Source organism: Fomitopsis serialis (assembly GCF_022376445.1).
Source record: "Fomitopsis serialis strain Sig1Antser10 chromosome Unknown B0H18scaffold_15, whole genome shotgun sequence".
NCBI lineage: Eukaryota > Fungi > Basidiomycota > Agaricomycetes > Polyporales > Fomitopsidaceae > Fomitopsis > Fomitopsis serialis.
The window spans coordinates 182,600-202,602 of NW_025954975.1; the positions used below are offsets into that span (position 1 = coordinate 182,600).

At 57.8% G+C, this 20,003-nt stretch overlaps 8 protein-coding genes across 8 annotated transcripts; 3 read left to right on the forward strand and 5 right to left on the reverse strand.

The window, feature by feature from the left end:
- Positions 1-3,028: 3,028 nt before the first annotated feature.
- On the reverse strand, positions 3,029-4,260 carry B0H18DRAFT_1116600 (uncharacterized protein; the record flags this gene model as incomplete). Its single annotated transcript, XM_048033458.1, has 3 exons — positions 3,029-3,364; positions 3,423-3,851; positions 4,234-4,260. The coding sequence occupies 3 exons, from the start codon at positions 4,258-4,260 to the stop codon at positions 3,029-3,031; spliced, it is 792 nt and encodes a 263-aa protein (XP_047896328.1).
- Positions 4,261-4,360: 100 nt separating this feature from the next.
- On the reverse strand, positions 4,361-5,717 carry B0H18DRAFT_991731 (class I glutamine amidotransferase-like protein). The gene is made up of 4 exons (XM_048045080.1): positions 5,191-5,717; positions 4,968-5,119; positions 4,832-4,941; positions 4,361-4,763 (listed from the first exon to the last, which is right to left on the reverse strand). The coding sequence occupies exons 1-4, from the start codon at positions 5,344-5,346 to the stop codon at positions 4,459-4,461; spliced, it is 723 nt and encodes a 240-aa protein (XP_047896329.1). The 5' UTR covers positions 5,347-5,717; the 3' UTR covers positions 4,361-4,458.
- A 1,003-nt stretch (positions 5,718-6,720) lies between these two features.
- On the forward strand, positions 6,721-7,896 carry B0H18DRAFT_904968 (SGNH hydrolase-type esterase domain-containing protein). The gene is made up of 5 exons (XM_048041486.1): positions 6,721-6,905; positions 6,965-7,047; positions 7,107-7,556; positions 7,606-7,688; positions 7,739-7,896. Exons 1-5 carry the CDS (start codon positions 6,812-6,814, stop codon positions 7,803-7,805), a joined length of 777 nt encoding a protein of 258 aa, XP_047896330.1. The 5' UTR covers positions 6,721-6,811; the 3' UTR covers positions 7,806-7,896.
- Positions 7,897-8,115: 219 nt separating this feature from the next.
- Positions 8,116-11,821, reverse strand: B0H18DRAFT_118254 (HECT-domain-containing protein). Its single transcript, XM_048035981.1, has 8 exons — positions 11,664-11,821; positions 11,595-11,614; positions 11,399-11,546; positions 11,217-11,350; positions 9,337-10,624; positions 8,701-9,285; positions 8,330-8,644; positions 8,116-8,270 (listed from the first exon to the last, which is right to left on the reverse strand). Exons 1-8 carry the CDS (start codon positions 11,693-11,695, stop codon positions 8,243-8,245), a joined length of 2,550 nt encoding a protein of 849 aa, XP_047896331.1. The 5' UTR covers positions 11,696-11,821; the 3' UTR covers positions 8,116-8,242.
- A 675-nt stretch (positions 11,822-12,496) lies between these two features.
- B0H18DRAFT_1143524 (major facilitator superfamily domain-containing protein) lies at positions 12,497-14,486 on the forward strand (the record flags this gene model as incomplete). The annotated part of the gene is made up of 12 exons (XM_048035664.1): positions 12,497-12,512; positions 12,578-12,655; positions 12,715-12,790; positions 12,844-12,914; positions 12,974-13,182; positions 13,238-13,510; positions 13,572-13,608; positions 13,660-13,688; positions 13,742-14,038; positions 14,092-14,174; positions 14,242-14,358; positions 14,414-14,486. 12 exons carry the CDS (start codon positions 12,497-12,499, stop codon positions 14,484-14,486), a joined length of 1,359 nt encoding a protein of 452 aa, XP_047896332.1.
- A 351-nt stretch (positions 14,487-14,837) lies between these two features.
- Positions 14,838-16,406, forward strand: B0H18DRAFT_1116605 (uncharacterized protein; the record flags this gene model as incomplete). The annotated part of the gene is made up of 4 exons (XM_048033459.1): positions 14,838-15,106; positions 15,164-15,389; positions 15,442-15,731; positions 15,824-16,406. The coding sequence occupies 4 exons, from the start codon at positions 14,838-14,840 to the stop codon at positions 16,404-16,406; spliced, it is 1,368 nt and encodes a 455-aa protein (XP_047896333.1).
- A 416-nt stretch (positions 16,407-16,822) lies between these two features.
- B0H18DRAFT_991748 (uncharacterized protein) lies at positions 16,823-17,346 on the reverse strand (the record flags this gene model as incomplete). Its single annotated transcript, XM_048045081.1, has 1 exon — positions 16,823-17,346. Exon 1 carries the CDS (start codon positions 17,249-17,251, stop codon positions 16,823-16,825), a length of 429 nt encoding a protein of 142 aa, XP_047896334.1. The 5' UTR covers positions 17,252-17,346.
- On the reverse strand, positions 17,292-19,445 carry B0H18DRAFT_118330 (uncharacterized protein). Its single transcript, XM_048035987.1, has 2 exons — positions 19,278-19,445; positions 17,292-19,196 (listed from the first exon to the last, which is right to left on the reverse strand). Exon 2 carries the CDS (start codon positions 19,168-19,170, stop codon positions 17,479-17,481), a length of 1,692 nt encoding a protein of 563 aa, XP_047896335.1. The 5' UTR covers positions 19,171-19,196; positions 19,278-19,445; the 3' UTR covers positions 17,292-17,478.
- Between the last annotated feature and the right edge of the window lie 558 nt (positions 19,446-20,003).

Sequence of the window (20,003 nt, forward strand, 5' to 3'; positions counted from 1 at the left end):
CCTCAGCCTGCTCAGGAAGCTTTCTGGGACTCATAGTACCCGCCGCATGTGCTTCGGACCCGTCTCCGATCGCATTCTGGCGTGCACTGACGGGTGTCGACACGAGTCCTGGAGGCTACCTTCGGCACAGATCAACCGTGACGCGTTCCCAACCACCTCGTATTCTCGTGTTTGTCATCGCCTCCATCCGGAAATCATCGGAAATCCTGTCATGTCACGGCGGCCTTCAGGCAGTATGAGATTCCTCATGTCGGAGGAAAGGATTTGACGCTTTGGGCCTGGTAGGACGGTACCGACTCTGGTTTCTGACACGACGATTAGGGCTCATTGGACGAAACCTTGTCACCAGGATATACCTGGACGGGTCTATTGGACAACGCATCTCAGTCTCCATGTGGAGCGACTCCGTCACTGTGCGCTACAGTTCACATCGCCTGGAATGATCGTCCAATGTCATTTTTGCTGCCGATCCGGTCACTGTGTCGCTCGCTGCAACATCACCTCCGTGATGTCGCTGAAATAACATGGAAAGACAGGAACACACTCTCCCCAGCTGAGAACCCATGGCCCAGATGCGCGCGAGTTCGTGTGCGCCGTTTGTTCTGCGATCGAGAGTTATTGCCTGCTGAATCGAGCTCAAGGCATATGGCGGCGGCGACCACCGACTGTCCCGGCTGTTCACGTTAAGAACGGAGTAGGGGAGCCGTGACGAAATTCTCCCCGATCGCGGAGTGTCCCTGGCACGGTACCGCTGAGATCATGAAGTGGTGAGTGGTTCCGGTCATCGGTCGCCGTTCCAACTATAAGTGCGCGACGGTCTGACTGTGGCTTCGAGTTGTCAGAATGTGTTAGGAAGTCGGACCAAGATGGAGCAAGGCGAAACACGTTGCGATACTTTACCTCAAACTTCTCCTTGGACGCGGTCACATGACATGCTTGCGGTGCTAACATCACGGAAAGGCACACCGCTGCCCGCACCAGACTGCAAACATTTATCTAATGTTCGCAGTCATGAGTATACATAGCGTCAATCGGATGCCTCCTTGCGCAGCGTGCTATTAACCTCCACCCTCGACATTATCTCTAAGCCTCGACAAGACCATCCCCCACTTGCCAGATCCACCTTTCAACATCTTCGAACCGATACGAAGCACTGGGAATAATCCGCGAAGAACGTCGGCTAGCGCCACGGGGTCGCGGATGTGTTCATCCTCGACAACAAAAGTCGAAGGCAGTGCTTTGAGTACCGTGCAGGACTTCTGAGTCCCCTCCACGCATACGGCCGAGATCTTGAACACCGTCAGACGAGGGCACTCCCGGAGAAAGTCGAGGATGCCGCGTAAAGAAGGGGTAGAGTGTTTCATGTACGGACTGTGCCAGGAAAGAGTGAATGTCTCGAGGAGTGGCCAGACGCCCCGGAACTTGTGCAGGACATCGTCCGTGAAGGAAAGCTTCTCTGCGAAGGCAATCGTGCATACCCGCAGGTAGCGCAGCGGCAAGAGAGGCCGGAGGACATTGAACACCGGTACAGGGGTGGGGAGGTTAGGATCCTCCTCCTCCTCCTCCTCCTCCTCGTGTGCATATACATCCAAGTTGACTGAGGACAATGTGTCGGCATATGCAGCGAAGAAGTTGTCGAAATGGCTGTGAGTCTCGGTAAAACCATCCATGAGTACAGCGGCAGCTTCAAAACACTCCAGTCGGAGAGGAGGCATCATCTTCACCAGCTGATCCAGGTACGCCATATTGTTACGGTGATGCCCGGCGAACCTCAGCCTTCGGAGCTGAGGGAAACCTCCCTGCATTGATGCATTATCCGGCAACCAAAAGTCCATAGGCAAAGCGAGTTCATGGAGATGATGCAGCTCGGCCAATGCATAGTCATACACGAGTTTCTTGAACCATAAGTCATCCGACCAGAACTTCATGCGTAGCGAACGTAGCTCGCGCGAACGACCAAGGCCCTTCAGGTGAAAAGGATAGTGGATGCTCTGGTCGTGTATGCAAAGGGACTGCAGTCGCGGAGTTCTTGAGGGTAATGCGCTGATGAGTCGTGCGATCGCGCATATCTCGGGAGAATCGTTCCCGCCATTATATGATCCACCGTCATCCTCGAGGACGATGAGCTCGCGGATACTTTGTCCCGCGAGCAACAGTATGATCATATCGAGGTGAGGCGAGACTCTGCACTTGATCTCTTCGACAATCGGGAGTAATGGCTGCCCCGGGTCGGCTCGGGATAGGTGGAAAAGGACTGCAGGGTCTACGTGCTCCGAGCCAGGGATACTAATACGTCGAACAAGTGCTGCGTAGTGAGCGAAACGTTGCAGTTGTTTCTGCGTCGGGTCCTCTTCGGAAACCTAGCAACACGATGCATGTCAGTGTCGCAAGTCGCCGAGGATGGTAGAGCATCCTACCCATAGGCCAGCTTCCTCGTTTACATCATGGTCGCCATACTCTACGCTGCTGGCATTGTCCTTCACCTTGAGGAGGGATGGACCAAGAGAGAGCAACGGGAGTAGCGACGGGAGCTCTCGCCAGAGCAAGCGCAACGACAGTTCGGAGAAAGCTCTCGAAACGCGGGCGCAAGACGCGAGGGTCTTCCATGGCTTTCCGCGAGCAACGTCCAGGTGCGTGGGGACGAACTCTGCACGATTGAGGTGCTCAGGGGGCTGGAGATGCTCCAATATGTATGGTATGAGGTCGTGGTTTGGGAACGCTTGGCGAGGCGCCATCCGAGCGAGAGGAGCCCCAGCAGACGAGGGCGTCAGCCTCAGGAGATGCTGTGGACGCGATAAGAGTCAAGAGGGCGCGTCGCAGCTAGTCGTTCGATGTTAACGCGTTGACTCCTCCTGGCGACGGACACCGCGACAGTCGTCGCCAGCGCGATCATGTGACGGCGCGCCGCCGGCTGGGAGATCATGTCACGGTTGTACGTGCACTCACTCCGAGCTTTGACTGGAACGTCGGGCACCCTTCATATTCGATACAGGTCTATAACTTTTCTCTGCCGCTTTACACTTTCCATCTACATAGCTGTTTCCACGGGCACCTCTGCATCAGTCCAGCTCTGCTTAACATGCTCGACCCTCGCCTGATACCCTTCGAACGGCTCGAGCGTCACGTCTTCCGCATTCCGACAAGCGTCGAACAACAGCTCTTGGAGGGTCTTGATCTCATCCAACACGGGCTTGACGAGCCTATCGCGAAATTCCTGTTCAATTATAGTCTTCTCCGGGGTCTGATCCGTGTCCTCGCTGGCCATCTCCAGCCACACCGTCCCATCAAGGTGCTCCACGAACTCCTCGATGAGATGGTAAGTGGCGAAGTCGGGATGCGTCGGCTCGCCATTGATCAAGCTGCTCTGCACCCATACCGTGAGTATTACTTCTTACATTCACTTGGGTCACAATTGGACTCACCATCTCCTTGTCCCCCAGCACGCGCTCGATAGCCTCGCTGATCCACTCGTGGTACTCAGCCATGTCTCCCTTGCCCTTCTGTCGCCCAGCAAAGACCGCCGCGCAGCTCTCCCAAGTGCACTTATCCTGCGCGTAGAGGTCATGGAAGAGCTTGTCGAGCAGCGAACAGCGGAGTTCTCTGGCTTTGTTCATGCGCTGCTCGGCGGTATAGGTGAGTGCGTCGCGAGAGATGTTGTCCAGGTTGACAGCGCGGAGGTCGGACGGAGACGGGTAGTGGTGCCAGGGACGCCCAGATAGATCGTAGGGTGGGATGGTGTACTGCCATGCCGGCGTAAGCTTCTGGGGTCGTCGTTGGTCGTCATGTCTTGTCCCGAGGGCGTCGAGCGGAAGGTGTTGCTGGCCGTAGGGCTGCTCCAAAAGATGGCGAGTCTATCATAACGGTTCGTCAATTTATACTTGCGGGATGTCTTGGCGGTTGTGGCCCACATAACAAACAAAAGCCGCTTAAACCAATGCGGTATGTACTAACCTCGTTGTGTCAGGCGCAGCGGTCAGCTCTCCGCTCCGGGAGCTACCAATAACCATGGAAACATTCAAGCAGTGGCAAAAACGGTTAGTTCAGCTCGTTTCGGTGTTTCATTGCGACGCTGGCCTTGTTGGTCAATGCGGTCGCTAGCAACGCGTTGAGGAGTGGCTAGTTTCAGAGACGCGTCTCCGCCACAAAGGGCAACGTAGATCATGTGACCGCGTCACAGCAGGCGCACAATCATGCGGCACATCCAAATCGTGCATCTCAACTTGCTCTACTTACGGTCAACTTTAGCCTGTGTATCGTCATGCTGACGAATCCAGAAGATATGCATTGCTTGTGCTGTCAATTGTACTGGCGCGTAAGTTCTCTTACCACTTCTGGCCTTTCAAACTTCGATGACAGTCTGAGCAGGCAGTTCCATCTCCTGTGTGTATCATTGGATTGATCCGCTTTCATAACCTACACTCCATCCAATTATCATTTCCCCTTGCAACCACCAATCCCTCATGCACTCAACATCGCGATGAACTTCGAGCCCAGCGCGTCCGCCGCCATAGGGTTCGCGCCGGACACGACCTCCCTGTCGATCGTGATGCCGCCGAGCTTCTTCCCGGCCGTCGAGATCATCTGCGCGCCTTCTGAAGCGAGCGTGGACTCGACCTTGGGGATCTCGCCGCCCTGCATGTGCTCGACGAGGCGCTCCTCCGCGTCGGACCACGACGTGAGCTGGTAGCCCTCGTACGCGAAGCCGGGCGAGTTCGGTGCATACTTCGTGGACACGAGGGCGAGCGGGCCGTGGCAGATCACGGCTGAACGGGACGTACGACATCAGCAAAGAAGTACTTCAGCAAGACGAGTGCTCGAAGGTTATACGCACCCGTCGGCTTGCGGAGGTTGTGGAAGTGCCACATGATGCGGCCGAGCTCGGGGTTGTCGCCGAGGTCGCGGATGGGCGCGTGCCCGCCGGGGACGAACACGCCCGCGTAGCTCGCGAGCTCGTCGTCGTGAAGGACGCGAACGGGCGCGGGCTGTCGAGGTTGCTCTCCTGCGCCATTTTGTCGAAGAGCGCGTTCTCGTGTCGCCGGCGGAGCCAGTTGCCGTAGTAGACCATGAGCGACTGCGAGAGCGGGTCGATGCTCGGACGCTTGCCAGATGGCGAGGCGAACTATGGTGCGTGAGGAAAGCGGGGTGTCAGTGGTTCGTTGTGGGGACTGACGAAATTTAAGGTGGGCGTACCGTGACGTCGTAGCCGGCCTCGAGGAGCTTCTCGAGAGGCTTCGCGAGCTCGGTCAGGAAGACGCCAGTTTCCTGGTCAGTGGTAGAGCCGTCCTGCTTGTGCACAGGGTACGAGTCGGCGTCTGAGAGGATGATGAGGACTCTTCTGGTGGACATGTTGGTGTGGAGACTGGCTGCGTTCTGAGTGTGTATGCGCGCGTTCGTTAACAGTCGTAAGTCGTGGAGTGTGAATGTGTTCTCGCATTCTGGCCATCGCGGCACTTTATATGTGTTTTTCGGATTGTGGATACCATATTGGGGCTTCTGAGTGGTATCTGGAGTGGGTGGGACGGGTGACGCACCGAGGCATGTCACCAACGGCTGTCCTTGCCACTTGTCCAGCTGCAGTCAGTGTGACACCTGGATCCCCTTCTCATAAGGGTGCTGGGTGTCCCCCTTGTGTCACTGCAATGCTCTGCTAGTAGTGAAGAGTTTCATCGCGAGTAAGGCGAAACAGGGATCCATGGGCAGGGCTATCTGAGTCTTTGAGCTCCAGTGAAGGAGTCGCTCCGCGGTGGCGCCCAAGTCGCGCGGGTCATTCGCGATCACGTGCCATGCCCATCGCGTTCCCCGGGCAGTGGGCACGGCGGAAGCTGATCTGTGATCATGTGCATGAATCCTGAAGACTTATATTGCCAACAACTTAAGCCATCTTCTGAAGACCTCACTTACTCTGTTGCTGAAAGACTGATCCAAGTTGTGGATGGGCTGTAGCATGTATATGAGACATGCGTAGTAGCACCGGGTGGCATGACAGATTTTGAGGGGTTCAAGTTCAGCACAACTTCTCCTCACCGCGGGAGACTGTAGCTGTAGGTTTATGGAGATGTATGTACAGACTGCGTCACATTTACTATCTATATGTGCCCATCCACTGGCCGCAGTGCCCCGAAGATAGTTGACTACCACACACTTGTGTGCGGTTTCGACCCCGGCCCTTTCTTTCCACCATCATCCGTGTCGCACAGGAACCACTTAACTCCCTCAGGCTTCGAATTGTACGCACGCATTGAACTCCTTCCATGCCCTGAATTGCTAAAGAGCTCCCTTGTGTGCGTTGCATGTCAAAAGGGGTGGTCAGCGATGCCGTTGCTAATCCGGATCCACCTCCATTGCACTCGAACTCTTGCCAAGACTCTGGCGGTTTTCTGCAATACCCACATACATACTAAAGTAGGTTCAAATGGATGTAAAATCGCTGCCTCGTCTTGGCCATAGGCCAGCGACTGCTTCCACGGCCGCCGCCGTCTGCTCTCCCATGGAGGTGTCTCCCCACCGATACGTCTTGCATGCCGACTCCAATGCGATTACTCTGTCCGCCATATCGGCACACTGGCTGCAACTTGGACTGAGTCTCTCCTCCTCGTCTGACTGTGCTATGACCCTCACGACCGTATGTGTTGTCGACATCACAAGCAGCGAGCGGCAAAATGTCGGCACTGACCAAGCTGCTCACAACGGCTCGCCGGAATGGCCTGCTCTGCCGCCACCCAGCCATATATAGCCCAACTACCAGCCGACCTACGTCCCTGGCCGACTCGTCAACTACTCTCGGATTACCATCTGGACATTCCTAACAGCCATGACCACCAACGCCCAAGACTCGATCGTCCTCCTCGGCGACTCGATCACCCAGGACGGCTGGTCCCCGTACGGCTTCGCGCAGCGGCTCGCCAGTGAGTATTTTCCATCGCATAAGCCGCCGCACTCTCACAAGCGAGCACCCGCACCGCAGATGCCTACGTCCGCAAGCTGGACGTGATCAACCGCGGCATGTCGGGCTACAACACGGACTGGATCATCCCCATCTTCGAGCAGGTGCGCATCCACCCGCCCATTCGCTCCCCTCTCACCCCTCTCACCCCCTCCCGCGCCAGTCCTTCGCGAAACAGCACGACCAGCAACACCTCCCCAAGGTGCGCCTCCTCACCATCTGGCTCGGCGCGAACGACGCCGCCCTCCCGCCCTCGGGGCAGCACGTCCCGCTCGACCGCTACGCCTCCAACCTCGCCCAGCTCGTGCAGCTCGTCGCCTCCCCGTCGTCCCCGTACCACGCCCCGCACACGAAGCTCCTCCTCATCACGCCCCCGCCGCTCAACTCGCACCAGTGGCGCGTCACCCTCCGCCAGGACGACCCGCCCAAGGAGCTCGACCGCACGTTCGAGGTCACCGCGGAGTACGCCGAGCGCGTGCGCCGCGTGGGCACGGAGGTCGGCGTCCCCGTCGTGGACGTGTGGACGTGCGTGTGGGACGCCGCGGGCCATGTCGAGGAGCGGCTGAGCGAGTACCTGTATGACGGGCTGCACCTCAACGAGAACGGGTATGCCGTGAGTGCTTCCTTGCAGGGCAGTGAGGTGGGATGCTAAAGAGCAGCAGCTCGCGTACGAGGAGATCATCAAGGCGATCAACGACAACTACCCGGAGCTGCACTACGAGAAGCTCCAGCCCGTGTTCAAGCTGTACGTGCTCGCTCTCTCACTCTCCAACACCCTCTGACGCTTCCTTGCAGCTGGGACCATATCAACCCCCAGAATCCAGGAGCAGATCTCCAGAAGCGAAACATCTTCCCAGCATAGCAGCATACTCCTCTCATTGAGCTTAGGCATGAACGCAGAGGGACCCAGCCTCTGTCCTCGAGTAGGATGGATCTCAGTCGGATGTAGCGATATTAAACGAACATGTATTAAAACACCTATCTGCGCAAACGGAACGAACTGATCGAAACGAGAACGAGCGAACAGCTGATGTACAATCCCCATAGACAAGCGAGCCAGCGTCCGACGGGCCTCTAAGTAGCGTGCATATCCGCTGTAAGCTTACATTTCCTTCCGCGGGCCGCCGGGCGCATGCAGGAGGCGTGTGAGATTGGGGGCGAGTTGTGAAGGTTCAAGACACCGGGATCATTTCACCGAGCATACCAGACTGTGAAGAGGGGCATAGGCCGAAACGAGGAGAGAGGATGAAAGGGGACGAAAGGGGGCGGGACACATGAAGAAACGAGGAGAGCTGCATGTTACTCTTGACCGAAGCCAACCGTTTCCCTAGTAAGCACAAACATCGTCAGCAACTACACCCACCAACACCAAACAGAATGACTCACTCCACCGCCAACGTGAGCTTCTGCTCGAGCGTCGCGTAGTCCTTGTACGGCGGGAGGTCGATGCGGTTGAAGCACGTGTGGCTCTTGGGCAGCTGGCTCGGGTCGCCGCTCTTCTCGATCGTGAACCGGCGCGGGCCGTCTGAGCCCTGCAGGTCCTTGAACCCGTTCACGGGGATCCGCGACGTCCCCGTCGCGAACTGCAGCAGCCGCGACTTGCGCTCCGGCGGCCAGCTCCGCACGCACTTCCAGAACCACTGCACGACCTCGTCGTTCACCTCGTACCCGCGGTAGTCCGTGAACTTGCTCCAGTCGTCGCTGTCAGGCAAAGCGCGTGAGCGACGGGTACGGCGGGGAGGAAAGACGGCACGTACACATCGATCTCGGACATACCGCCGATGAGCAGCTCGAGCTCGCGCTCATCGAAGACGTTGATGAGGTCCTGCGGGATGAGCTCGCTGAACCCAGACATGAACGCGTCGAACTGGTCCTTCACACGGCGCGAAATCCTGTACTCCACCACGCAGTTGACATACTCCTTCTTGTTCTCCTCCGTGACGGGCACGTCCGCGCCGCCGGGCTTGAGCTCTACGGTGACCATCTCGCCAAAGCGCTCCTCCGTCGTCGTGAACGTCTCGTCGATCACATCCGTGATGTCGTTCTCGAGCATCCACGTCAGCCCGCGGAACAGCTCCGCATCGACGCTCTCCAGGTCCGCGAGCGTCACCTTCTTGCGGAGGATCATCTTGTAGAACGCGGTGATGAAGTACGCGTCGAGGAACCGCCGGTGGAAGATGCCCAGGCCCAGGCAGCGCCCGATGAACTTGAAGTAGTTCAGGTGCTCCGGGTTCACGCCTGATGCGGGGTTGATCTGGAGGGTATAGTTATCGTGCGCGGAGTACTCGAACAGGCAGTAGAATGGATTGAACATCTCGTGCGAGAGCAGGAAGAAGAATTCTCTGCGACGCTCGTCAGCAGGCAGCAACGGGTACAGTGATTATTGCTCCCACCTCGAGAGACCACCATAATCCAGACCGTCCTCCCCGTCGAACTTGATCATCAGACGCTTCTTCAGGTCGCTCGGCGTCTGCCTCATGATCTCCGCATAGCTGTCCTCGAAGATGTGGTTCCGCCGGACCTTGATCTGGCAGTTGCCCGGCTGCGCCCTCATCGCGGGCTGGCTCCTGAAGTAGATCAGTTTCCTGCGGAAGTCGCGCTTGTACTGCGGCACGTTCGAGTCCAGCGTCGACGGCAGTCGCGGGTCGTCCCACGTCGTTGTTTTCGTGTTGTGGTCCACGAAGTACACCCGCGCTGTCGACGTCAGGCGCATCTCCCACCCGGACGGCAGTGGACCCAGCTGCGAAATGGTCTGCGGCTGCAGTGCCGTGTTCTGCCCTGTCGGGCCCATCACCCGGATGATCGTCTGCCGCCGCGGGTCCACCCACGTCGTCGTGCGTGTGTTGTGGTCGACATAGTATGGCCGGCCCTCGGGCGTGTACCTCTCCTCCCAGCCAGCGGGCAGCGGACCCCCGCCCGAGCTCGTCTGGTGCTGGCTCGCGGCAACAGCAGCAGCAGCCGTGTTGGCCGTCTGCGGACGTGCGGGCGGGGTGCTGGCGTTGCTTGCGGTGTTAGTCGCCTCGAGCATGTCATCGACGAGGATCCGGCGGTTGTGCTGGTCCCGCGCAGCGTTCGTCTGCCCGTCCTGCGCGTGCGTGTTCGCTCTCTGGCTGGACGACGGTCGGTTCCATGTCGTAGTGCGCGTGTTGTGGTCGACATAGTACGTCCGGCCGAGAGGATCGATCCGGCGCTCCCAGTTATCTGGTAGCGGTCCATACTGGTCGACGTGCGGGTTGAAGTTGCGGAGCTGGGCATTGTTGTTGGACGCGGCGTGACCCGCTGCGCCGGGACTGGTTGCAGGCGGCTGCAATTCAGGGGTTCCAGCGGCTGCAGGAGTCGTACCTGTGCTGATCGGACGAGAGGGCGGTAATTGAGTCTGTTCAGGGTCTGGCGCCGCTGCAGGTGGAGGCGCCGTATATGGCTGGGGCATCGCCGCCTGCGCGGATGCCGCCGTCTCGTGGGCACTTGGGGTGCGCGATAGCGAACCCGCTGTAAGGTTGTTAGTACTAGCTGTCGCCGACGAGTTGAGCGATAAGCCTGAGAGTGTCTCGGTGACGCCGTTCACTTGTGAGGGGCCGGGGTTGCTGATGGGCTGGCTGACGTTAGTCGAGAGGTAGAGGATGAGTTTGCCGTGCACGACAAGGTTGTCGTTGGACTTCTTAAGGTCCAGTGTAAGCATCTCTGTGATAGATGGATCAGTACAGTATCACATAAACAAGATGCATCGCATAGCCCCGAAAAGATACGAGCCGTAGCCAATGTCATCGCGATTATACAGCCTTGATCCATACCGTAGGCAATCCAAGCGGCATGTCTGTTCAGTGGGCCCTGTGTCAATCCACCTTGTGGTCACCGGATACCACGTCTCCTGCACCACATGTGGATACCGCCTCCCCGGAGAGCCCACAGTTTGGAGCCAACCATAGTGTGAGACGGAAACGTGGTCAATAGGATGCTCTCATTCGACGCGAAGGCGATCCACGGAGTACTCCTTCGGCGTTTCCATTCCGCCCACGCGCCACGACTTACTCGGATGAGGACGAAGCCTCCCCATTTTACCAACGAGGGTTTGAGCCACGATATGAGCGCCCCGATGCAGGATGACAAACGCTGGCAGGCGGGACGCCGTGAGTGCGCAGGTAAACCGCCCTGCGTAATGTGCCTTCGGTGACTTGGCGGCGCCCGGTAGGCAGGGCATCCACTTGCTCTTCAGAGCCGGGAGTTCGTGTGACAATGGCTGCGACTGTCCCTACGAATGAGATGATACACTCACCATGTCCACCCAGCTCGAGGTCAATCACATCGGCGACACGAATGTTGACTACGCCCAAGAAGCCCTGATCCCGCTTCTTGAACTTGCGTTGGTCAAAGATTTGAACGGCAATGACAGAGGAGTCTTTCGCGAAGCTACGGGAGGTCAGCAGCTGGACGCCCGGGCCAGAAAATGGGACATACATGTCGAAGCTCTCATTCCAGTACGGGTTCAGTGTCTTCTTGATAACGCTGGTGGTGTGCGTCTGCTCCGCATCGACCGTGATGACCGCAAAGGGGTCAGGCAGGCGGAAGACTTCGCGCTTCGACAGACCATCGGCAGCAACAACTGCTGCAAGTCAACTACCACGATCTCGCTCTATCCCCAGGCCTCACTCACCCGTGATCCTGATCTTTTTCCTGCATTCGTGGTCAGACCAGGGTGCGGCTGTGAAATACGAACACTTACGGTTGATTCTGCGCGTTCTGAGCGGCGGACATGGCTCACCAGGAAACCAAGCCTCAGTGGGTTATGGAGATGTGTAGTCGATACGAGAGACGGCAGTGATGGTGTGGAATGGGAGTTATGCAGAAGGTGTCGGGATGAGCTCAGCCACGTCCAGGCTCAGGCTGTGTTCCTGGGAGCCTCGGCATATTCCAATATATCTATTCTTGGTCAGCCCGCGCCATTTTGGTGCTTATCTCGTTCTGACAAGGCCTTGTCAGCAAATCATCGTTGCGCCTATTGCCCTCAGCTGGACTTAAATTTGCCACCCGGCTACTGGTCTCCGCGCCGCGAGCGGTTTCCTCTGGGCTGCCCCCCTGCTGACAAGCCTCGAGCTCGAATGCCGGTAGTCCCCTATACAGCACATGTAGCGTTTGCAGCTGGACGGTCTGTCTTGCTTGCGGAACTGTCATTATTGAAAGTTCCATCCAATGCTTGCCTGCACGCCACAAGCCGCGCACTGTTTTGTGCACGTCTATCCCTCCTCAGTAAGTTCATACACTAAGTAGATCTTCCCCTCAGCTTTCGTTCACCGTCGCCTCCAAGTGCTGGTATCGGTAAATGACAATGGTTTCGGACCCTTCATATGAACCATGTCAATGGTATATCTCCATCACACACAACTCAGGCGATCGTCGGAGCAGCATGCATTCGAGTCAAGATTGAGTCGACCCGGTCACGGTCGCTTCGAAGCTTCGAAATGACTCTTCAGTGAGTTTAATCGCCTGCTCATTGAGATCCTGGTTTCATCAGGAGACCAACTGTCTTGGGTACGCTACCTCTGCTAGACTCACATCATGTCTTCGGAAGAGAGTTCGCTGCTTGGTCACAACGTGTCTGCAGTAGCGGACGAAGCGGCTTTTGAAGATGAGCTGCAGACGATGTGTACAACCGATTCACGAAGGAACAAAAGCACAAGATTGTCGCCGTCGTCTCTTGGACGGCCTTGATACCTCGTATGTCAGACAAATTCGACTGTCAAGGCAGTCTGATGAAGTTTGCGCGCGGTTGACAGTCTTCGTCTCTGAGTCTTTTGTGCCTACGGTACCCGCGGTCGCGAAAGAGTTCAACTCGACGGGAGAGATAATCAAGTGAGCGGTTTCTTCAGAGTATGTGATTATCGCATGGACCAATTGGTTTTCAGTCTTGCCGTGACATTTTCCATGGCATCAGCTGCCATCACCAGCATGGTATGGGCGACATATTCAGGATTTTGTAAGCGGGCCCAGACATAGCACAGAGCGCCATCCTGGTCTAACTCGGACGATTCGCAGACGGTCGCAGGCCCATATACCTGGCTTGCCTGCCACTATTCTGCATCGGCTCTTTAGGCGTGGCGTGGTGCAACTCCGTACCCTCACTGATGTTTTGGCGTGTGCTGCAAGCGGCCGGCACGTCGAGCGGGATCTCCGTCGGTGCCGGCGTGCTCGGCGACATCTACAAAGTCGAAGAGCGAGGCGCCGCAATCGGTCTATTCATGGGCGTAAGTTTTACTGCATAGCATGAACACAGTGCCCGTTACTCAGTGCTCTTAACAGGCCTCGCTGCTCGGCGCAGCATTTGCGCCACTCGCGGGCGGTGTGGCGACACACTACGCGTCATGGCGGATCATGCAATACGCGCTCTTCCTCGTCGGTGCGATCGCGTTGCTCCTGACTCTGGCGTATCTCCCAGAAACCAGCCACCCGGGTACTCGGGGCATCGACGAAGTCTATGAGCGTGGAGATCTGGGACGCGGGAAATTCAGATGGGTCTGGTTGAACCCCTTCCGCAGTCTGGCACTGCTCAAAAGCCCAAACCTGATTTTGATCGTGCGTGGAGTGCTCGGGCATGGATGCGAGAGGCTCCCTTTGTACTGATATAGATCCCTAGACACTAGCCTCAATTGCGGGGCTAATGACTGACTTCAGTGAGCTCATTTGTGACGTCCAAAGCCGTAGTCTTCTGATGCGCTAACCAGCACTGCTGATCCCGTTGCCTTACACAATTGTGGGTACACTCTACAACAACTGCATTACCATCCAATTCAACCTTTTAAACAGGGCAAGCGATACAACATCGACAACGAAGCTCTCGTAGGGGCGTGTTTCATTGCCCTTGGTATGGGCAATATTCTTGGTGCCCCGCTGGCCGGACGACTCTCGGACAGGACGGTCGTCAAATGGCGCAAGCGGCGCGGCGGCGAGTGGGTTCCCGAAGACAGGCTGCGAGCTGGCCTACCCGCGTTGGCGACCCTTGTGCCATTATCCGTTCTCCTCTTCGGTCTCACGGTACAGTACGTCGACGGAAGGTTAGGTATTGCGCTCAACCTGTTGTGGCTCTTCATGAATGGCATCGGTGTAAGTCATTTTGCCAAATAAATGTTCGTCTACTGTACTGAACCGCGAGGAAGGTCGATCTTTCTCTCAGCCCTGTGAACACGTACCTGGTTGACATCGGTCGCTCGCGCAGTGCGGAATTCATGGCCGTGCAGAAGTGAGTAGTGCCGTCCTCATAATCCTTGCCGGCCTCGATGAAGCTCGCTGATAACGCGCCCTCACAGAGCATCTAGGAATCTTGTCGTTGGCATCGCCACCTCAGGGATCCTGCCGTTGATCAACCGTCTGAGTGTATCAGTCACCAACGCCCTCGCAGCCTTCATTGCACTCCTCGGATTCTGGTAGGGCGCATCTCCCTTGTGTGAGGCACAGTTTGCTGACGTTCCGTCCTGCCAGTTGTCTGTGGGTTACGGTTCGCTATGGACAACACATGCGAACATGGGTTGACCTGGGGTCACCGGAGAGCTAGAGTGGATTTGACGGTTTGACCGATCGCTCGATCGCAATAGAGCGCAGTAGGCTTCACTAGCTTCACTGCTAGATACCCATCATCAGTCGTTGCAATCGAGCATTCATGTGCATCTGAAGGCCTGTTAGGCTGAGATATCTACATCGCATGAATAGGAAGTAGTTGCGCGGGCCACGGGAAGCGCTGAGCGCTGAGCAGGCACCTCGATTCTTCAGACTCCCGCCGAGACCTACCCGAGACACAGCATTTGCACAGCTCCTCCCTTAACCAGCTCCTTCTTTACCAGCTCCTCTTTTACATGTCGCGTGTACAGAGCAATCGCACGCAGCCTGCTTCGAGCTGCTAGAGTGCATGCCAGGGCGCAAAAACCCGCTCCAGATATCCCGGATAACTGAACGGGTGCAATCCGCGATCACGACCATTTCATCGAAAGGAGAACACCCGTCTGACCCGCTCGCCCTCGCTATTACCCAGTCGCGGCTTGAGAACAGCCCCATCGAAATGTCGTTCAATGACCTCGTCGTCTTCTTCCAGGCTGCGTCGGGGCTGCCGAAGATGGACGTAGTGGGGAGCGCAGATCCTTACTTCGTCGCCAAGCTTGATGGCAAGCTGCAGTACATGTACGTGGCAACGTGTTCTCTGCGCGTGGACTGGGACTCACAGAGCCGCGGAAATAGATCATCAGTGAAGGAGAACACTCTTTCACCTGTCTGGGACGAGGCGTGGAGGGTCAAGAACGTCCCGCAGGGCGCAGTGTTGGCGGTGGATGTCATGGACAAGGACAGCAACAGCCTGACAGACGGCTATGTCGGCCAGTTCAGCTTGGAGGTCTCATCCGGGGAGAAGGATATCAGGATTGAGGACAAGATGCTGAAGCGGAACAGGGGGACGTTCTCGCTGAAGGTCCGTCCGCATCCACACCGACCAGCGTGCCGCTCATAGAAACCACACCCAGATAGACATCGTGCCCTCGACGGACGCCGGCGCGTGCGAGCACCCATACCAATTCGACGGCCCCATCCGCTACTCGTTGCACTACTCGCCCACCATCGGTCGTCTCACCCGCGCCGACAGCCGCCTCTACGCGACGTGGAAGATCTACATCAAGGGCATCCGCCTCTTCTTCGGCGACGAGGTCCAGCCCTGGAACCGCGACTACAGCAAGGCGCGCTCCATCTTCCAGGGCCCTACCGCGCTCGCCGTGCGCTCTGTCATCCACACGGGCCACCGCATGCTCTACGCGCGGTCCGCCGCAAACACCTTCGGCGTGCTCGAGGCGCCCTCCGACATTCTGCACCTCCTCCACGGCCACGCCGCCCGGGCACGGACGGCGCGAGCGACCGCAATCCGTTCGCGCACCGCATCAAGCCCGCGCTCTACACGTACGTGATCTCCGTGGACGACGACTCGATGCGCTTCTCCGAGACGGGCGCGCGGTTCCTCGTGAACATGGCGTCGAAGCACGCGCTGCACTCAAACTGCGCCGACGCGGTGCGCTATTCGGGCGAGTTTCACCCGCGCCCCGAGGGCGGCTGGGACAAGTTCAGCGACGACACGCGCGACGAGGACGTCCGCTGGGAGCTCGTCATCGACAACAAGTCCGGAACATACTCCCCGAACAACCAGCTCTTCCCGAAGCTCAAGCAGCTCATGGAGTACAACTTCCCGGCGTTCACCGTTGTACCACTTGATTACAGGGACCCGGAGCTTGCGCGCAGCAGTGAAGCGTGTCTGGCGTATGCGACATCGAAGCGCGGTGTCAACCCCGAGGATCTTGAGCCCCGTGTGCCCGAGAAGGAGTCCTTGGTCCAGCGGGCATCCAATCACTTACACAAGCACCGACCCTTCAAAGCGCCAGAGGATGCAGAGCCCGATTCTGAGGTCCAAGGCTCAGCTTGTACTTACGAACACACCGAGTAGAACGTCTATAACACGGAACACCAGATACCTGTCCTATACCTTACCTGTGCTCCGCTGATTCTTGTATCAGTAGCTTACCGCCTACTTACGTCCTGTACTGACCACTTACCTGGGACTGCCTATTTATGACATCTTCCAGCACCGCAAACGAGTGTCAATAACAGAGAAAGCGACGATGCATATCTTCGGATATATCAAGCAGGGTATGCACGATCCCGACGACTATGATAACACTAAGAGCTACAAGTGCGTGCATGGGGGAGACGGATGATAATGTACAGTTCGTTGTCTTTCCAACCTGCGAATAAATGACCGCATAAATCATCACGTCCACGCCGCGCGACCACCACCGCGTATCGAACCGCTCACCATTTTGCCCTTTCGACCTCCGCCGGCCGGCCACGTCGCACAATACATTAGTCTTGTTCCATGTCCGACTCGTCAGACACGTCCATCGCATCTGGGTCCACATCCGCGTCCGCATCAACGTCAATGTCCTCAGGCTCAAACTCGAGAAGGTCCTCCGCCATGACGCAGCACGACAGCTGGGTGCGCACGTACGGCGCGCGCACCGTGCTCGTCTTCCGATTCGCCAGCGGTCGGAACGTGTCTCGGCGGCGCAGCACCATGTTCGCGACAAGCTGCGCGATGGAGCGCATCGCACCCTTGCCGGGCGCAATGCCGCGCTCCATCTTTAGGTCGAGCAGCGCACCGACCTCCTTGCTCCGCTGCTTCTCGCGCTTGCGCGCCCGCCGCGCCTCCGCACGCATGTCCATCGCGACGTGCAAGTCGTGCTTGCGCATGCGCTTCGCGTCGTCGTCGAAGGAGTCATCTGAGGTGTCCATATCCGCATCGATATCGCCGTGCGAGGGAGGCAGGAGGGCCTTGGCTGCTGCGCTCACGCGCTCGGCCAGCTCGGCTTCTGCGCTCCGGGCGGCGCGTTCAGCAGACAGCGCACGGCGGCGGACGGCACGCAACTGGAGGAACTCGTCAACCTCGAGGTTGGTTGACGCTGGGTCCAGCTGGACGTCGAGGAACTGGAGATCGTCGTCGTCTGGCGACGGGGAGCGGGCTAGCGGCGGGTCCACCGATACAGGCTGGAGGAAGAGTCCGAGCCCCTCAGGATCTGCGGGAGCCGAAGAGAGCAGAGACGGCGCGACGGAGAGGATCTCTGACGATCGTTGCGAGGAGTCGTCCGGCAAGGGATCGAGCGGAAGGGTCGGTGAAGAGGCGAAGGTGGACATTCGGCCGATGTATCCGCGCTGGGAGATGCGAGTAGCTGTTGAGGCGGACGGGGAATAGGGGTAATGCACAAGGGGTCGTTGTAAGAATTCCGGAGATCCGAGTATGCGGTGGGGGATAGAGATGTGGACCAAGGGCCGTCTTCAGGTGATATTACAGTGTCAGCGAACGAGCTATCGGAGTCGTCGCCTGTGGGCAGAAGTAAAGCCAACGGGGGTCGTGGCGAGTTCGGTGGTGGAGGATCGCCGTCGATGTTCATTATATCTGTTTCGCGATAACTCGTGTCTTCGTGATCATTGCCGTCCTGCAGAGGCCAAGGCGCCGGCTGTCGAGAATCAAGTCCATCAAGGCCGAGCAAAGCCGGACGCTCTTTGGGGAGGTCGGAAGCATCGAATCCGTAATGTTGAGACGAAGAGAAATCATCTAAGTCTGGCAAGTCCAACGAGAGGGACCTTGGTCTCGGTGACGATGGAGGGGAAAAGTCATCGTCGCGGTCACTGCTGGAAGACCAGTCATGACTGCTCCAACTAGGCGTGCTGTGACTCCGGAAGGACCGTATGGGCGGTATCCCCAAAGCAGAGCCGTGGTGGTACTCAGTCCCTAAAAGAGCGGGATTGTGTGGAGCATGATCGTCCAACTCTAGGTGCATGCTGAGCGGGGAGTGTGGCGCCCAGAAAGCGGTCGGCTCGATCTTCGTGAATCCACCGTCAGACTCCTCCGATAGGCTCGGAAGGCTACCTACGCTGGATTTGTGCTGCGGGAGACATTCCTCGAAGCCAGAATCGCCACGCGACGGTAGTGTATGGGGAGCCACGGTCAGATCCGTAGGGACCGCATTCAAGTCAGTCCACGAGCCTTCGAAACTCCATCCCCGCGAGGTGGGTACTTGGGGATGAGAGATCGACGACTGACCATAGGCAGCAAGACAGTCATGTTCTTTATCCGCGAAAGTCCATCCTGTTGTGGCGCATCTTGATGGGCCGGCATCCCCGCCTTCCAGAGGAAGCGGGGAACCTGATTCGTAGCCATCGAGCGCGAGAGCAGCGTCCGAGTCAATGGGAGGGAGCTCTGAAGTGCCTAGAAGGTGAGTGGGCGGAGGTGATAATGGCGCACGAAAGCCGAACGCGTCGCGCGACATGTTACCCTGAGACCGATTACAAGTGTCGCGCGAGAAGTAGTCTGTCGGGAGGCCTTGAGTGATATCCGGAAGCGGGACAGTCGAGCGCAGCGAAGCGTCCGTCAGCGGTGGAGAAGGGAATGGATGGAATAAAGCGTGTTGTCCGGCGTCTGACGGTACGTTCACTGGCTGCGAGACAACACGGCGTGGCGAGGAGTAACGGCCACGTACAAAGCACGGTGATATGGTGGAGGAAGCGCGTAGATCCTGCGATGTGTCCCACAATAAAGTGGGCGAGATGTCCACCGTTGAAGATGGATTTGCTGGTGGGGAGAGAATATCACTGTGGCGCGTCGCGAGGAAGTTGTCGTCAGCCGGAGAGCACAGAGCCATGTACGTGTTCATTATACTGCCGTTGCCCGTTGCCGACGCTGGCGAGAGACCGTTGTGAGTAATTTTGTCGACATCCGCGCGCGCGGAAAGCACCGCTCGATGCAACATGGCAGACTTACCAATGATCGTCCTACTTCAGCGGGGTGGAGAGCTGGCCGGTCAAAAGGACATGTTCTCGCGCGATGGACCGTAGAAGATGGCTGGAGGAGAGGCGATGCTGCCAGCAGAGCAGGTAGAGATGCTGGACGAGCAGAGGACTTGAGCCAGCACGCTCGACTCTGCATGGCACACTCCGCATGTTACCAAAGCCGCTCGCCAGGCGGGCCGTGACCCCGGCCACCGCCCAATCGGGTGTCCCGCTCCCCCTCATTTCGCCGCCACACACGCGTGCATTTGCCTCCGTCCGCGCACAGTGCGCACCGCCCGCCCTTGCTCTGTGCAGCCTCGCCTGCGCATGCCGGCGCCCGCAGCCAACGTCTCAGTCGTGCCCTGCCCGCGGCACGGTGTTGTCTGGGGTCAGGCCCGCGTATCAGGTTAGATCACTGAGCATCCGAATCAGAACGGTCCGAAGTACAACTGAACGCCTGCAGACGCTCTTGTCGACGGCCGGATACGGCTCCATTTCGTCGCCCTGCTGTCGCGCAGCAACGGCCACAGGTTAGTCCAGTCTTGTCTCGACGCCGCCTTGCAGAGCCCTCCTTCGTCAGCGAATTTTAATTTCACTGCCGCGGCGAAAACTGCACATCGCGCGCAGCACCCCACCTCGCCGGATCCCAATTGGGAGGCATGATAGAAGGCAGTGCAAAACATGCGGACAACTCGAGGCAGCACGCCCGACTGACCCA

Excerpts from the sequence above, each read along its gene's own strand:
- B0H18DRAFT_991731 (XM_048045080.1), bottom strand. The coding sequence starts at position 5,346 with ATGTCCACCAGAAGAGTCCTCATCATCCTCTCAGACGCCGACTCGTAC. Across the intron at positions 5,120-5,190 it reads AGGCCGGCTACGACGTCACG|TTCGCCTCGCCATCTGGCAA; the intron begins GTACGCCCACCT and ends CACGCACCATAG. Across the intron at positions 4,764-4,831 it reads CAACCTCCGCAAGCCGACGG|CCGTGATCTGCCACGGCCCG; the intron begins GTGCGTATAACC and ends CGTCCCGTTCAG.
- B0H18DRAFT_904968 (XM_048041486.1), top strand. The coding sequence starts at position 6,812 with ATGACCACCAACGCCCAAGACTCGATCGTCCTCCTCGGCGACTCGATC. Across the intron at positions 7,048-7,106 it reads TCATCCCCATCTTCGAGCAG|TCCTTCGCGAAACAGCACGA; the intron begins GTGCGCATCCAC and ends CTCCCGCGCCAG. Across the intron at positions 7,557-7,605 it reads TCAACGAGAACGGGTATGCC|CTCGCGTACGAGGAGATCAT; the intron begins GTGAGTGCTTCC and ends AAAGAGCAGCAG.
- B0H18DRAFT_118254 (XM_048035981.1), bottom strand. The coding sequence starts at position 11,695 with ATGTCCGCCGCTCAGAACGCGCAGAATCAACC. Across the intron at positions 10,625-11,216 it reads CCTCGAGCTGGGTGGACATG|AGATGCTTACACTGGACCTT; the intron begins GTGAGTGTATCA and ends CATCTATCACAG. Across the intron at positions 8,645-8,700 it reads GGTATGTCCGAGATCGATGT|CGACGACTGGAGCAAGTTCA; the intron begins GTACGTGCCGTC and ends TTTGCCTGACAG.
- B0H18DRAFT_118330 (XM_048035987.1), bottom strand. The coding sequence starts at position 19,170 with ATGAACACGTACATGGCTCTGTGCTCTCCGGCTGACGACAACTTCCTC.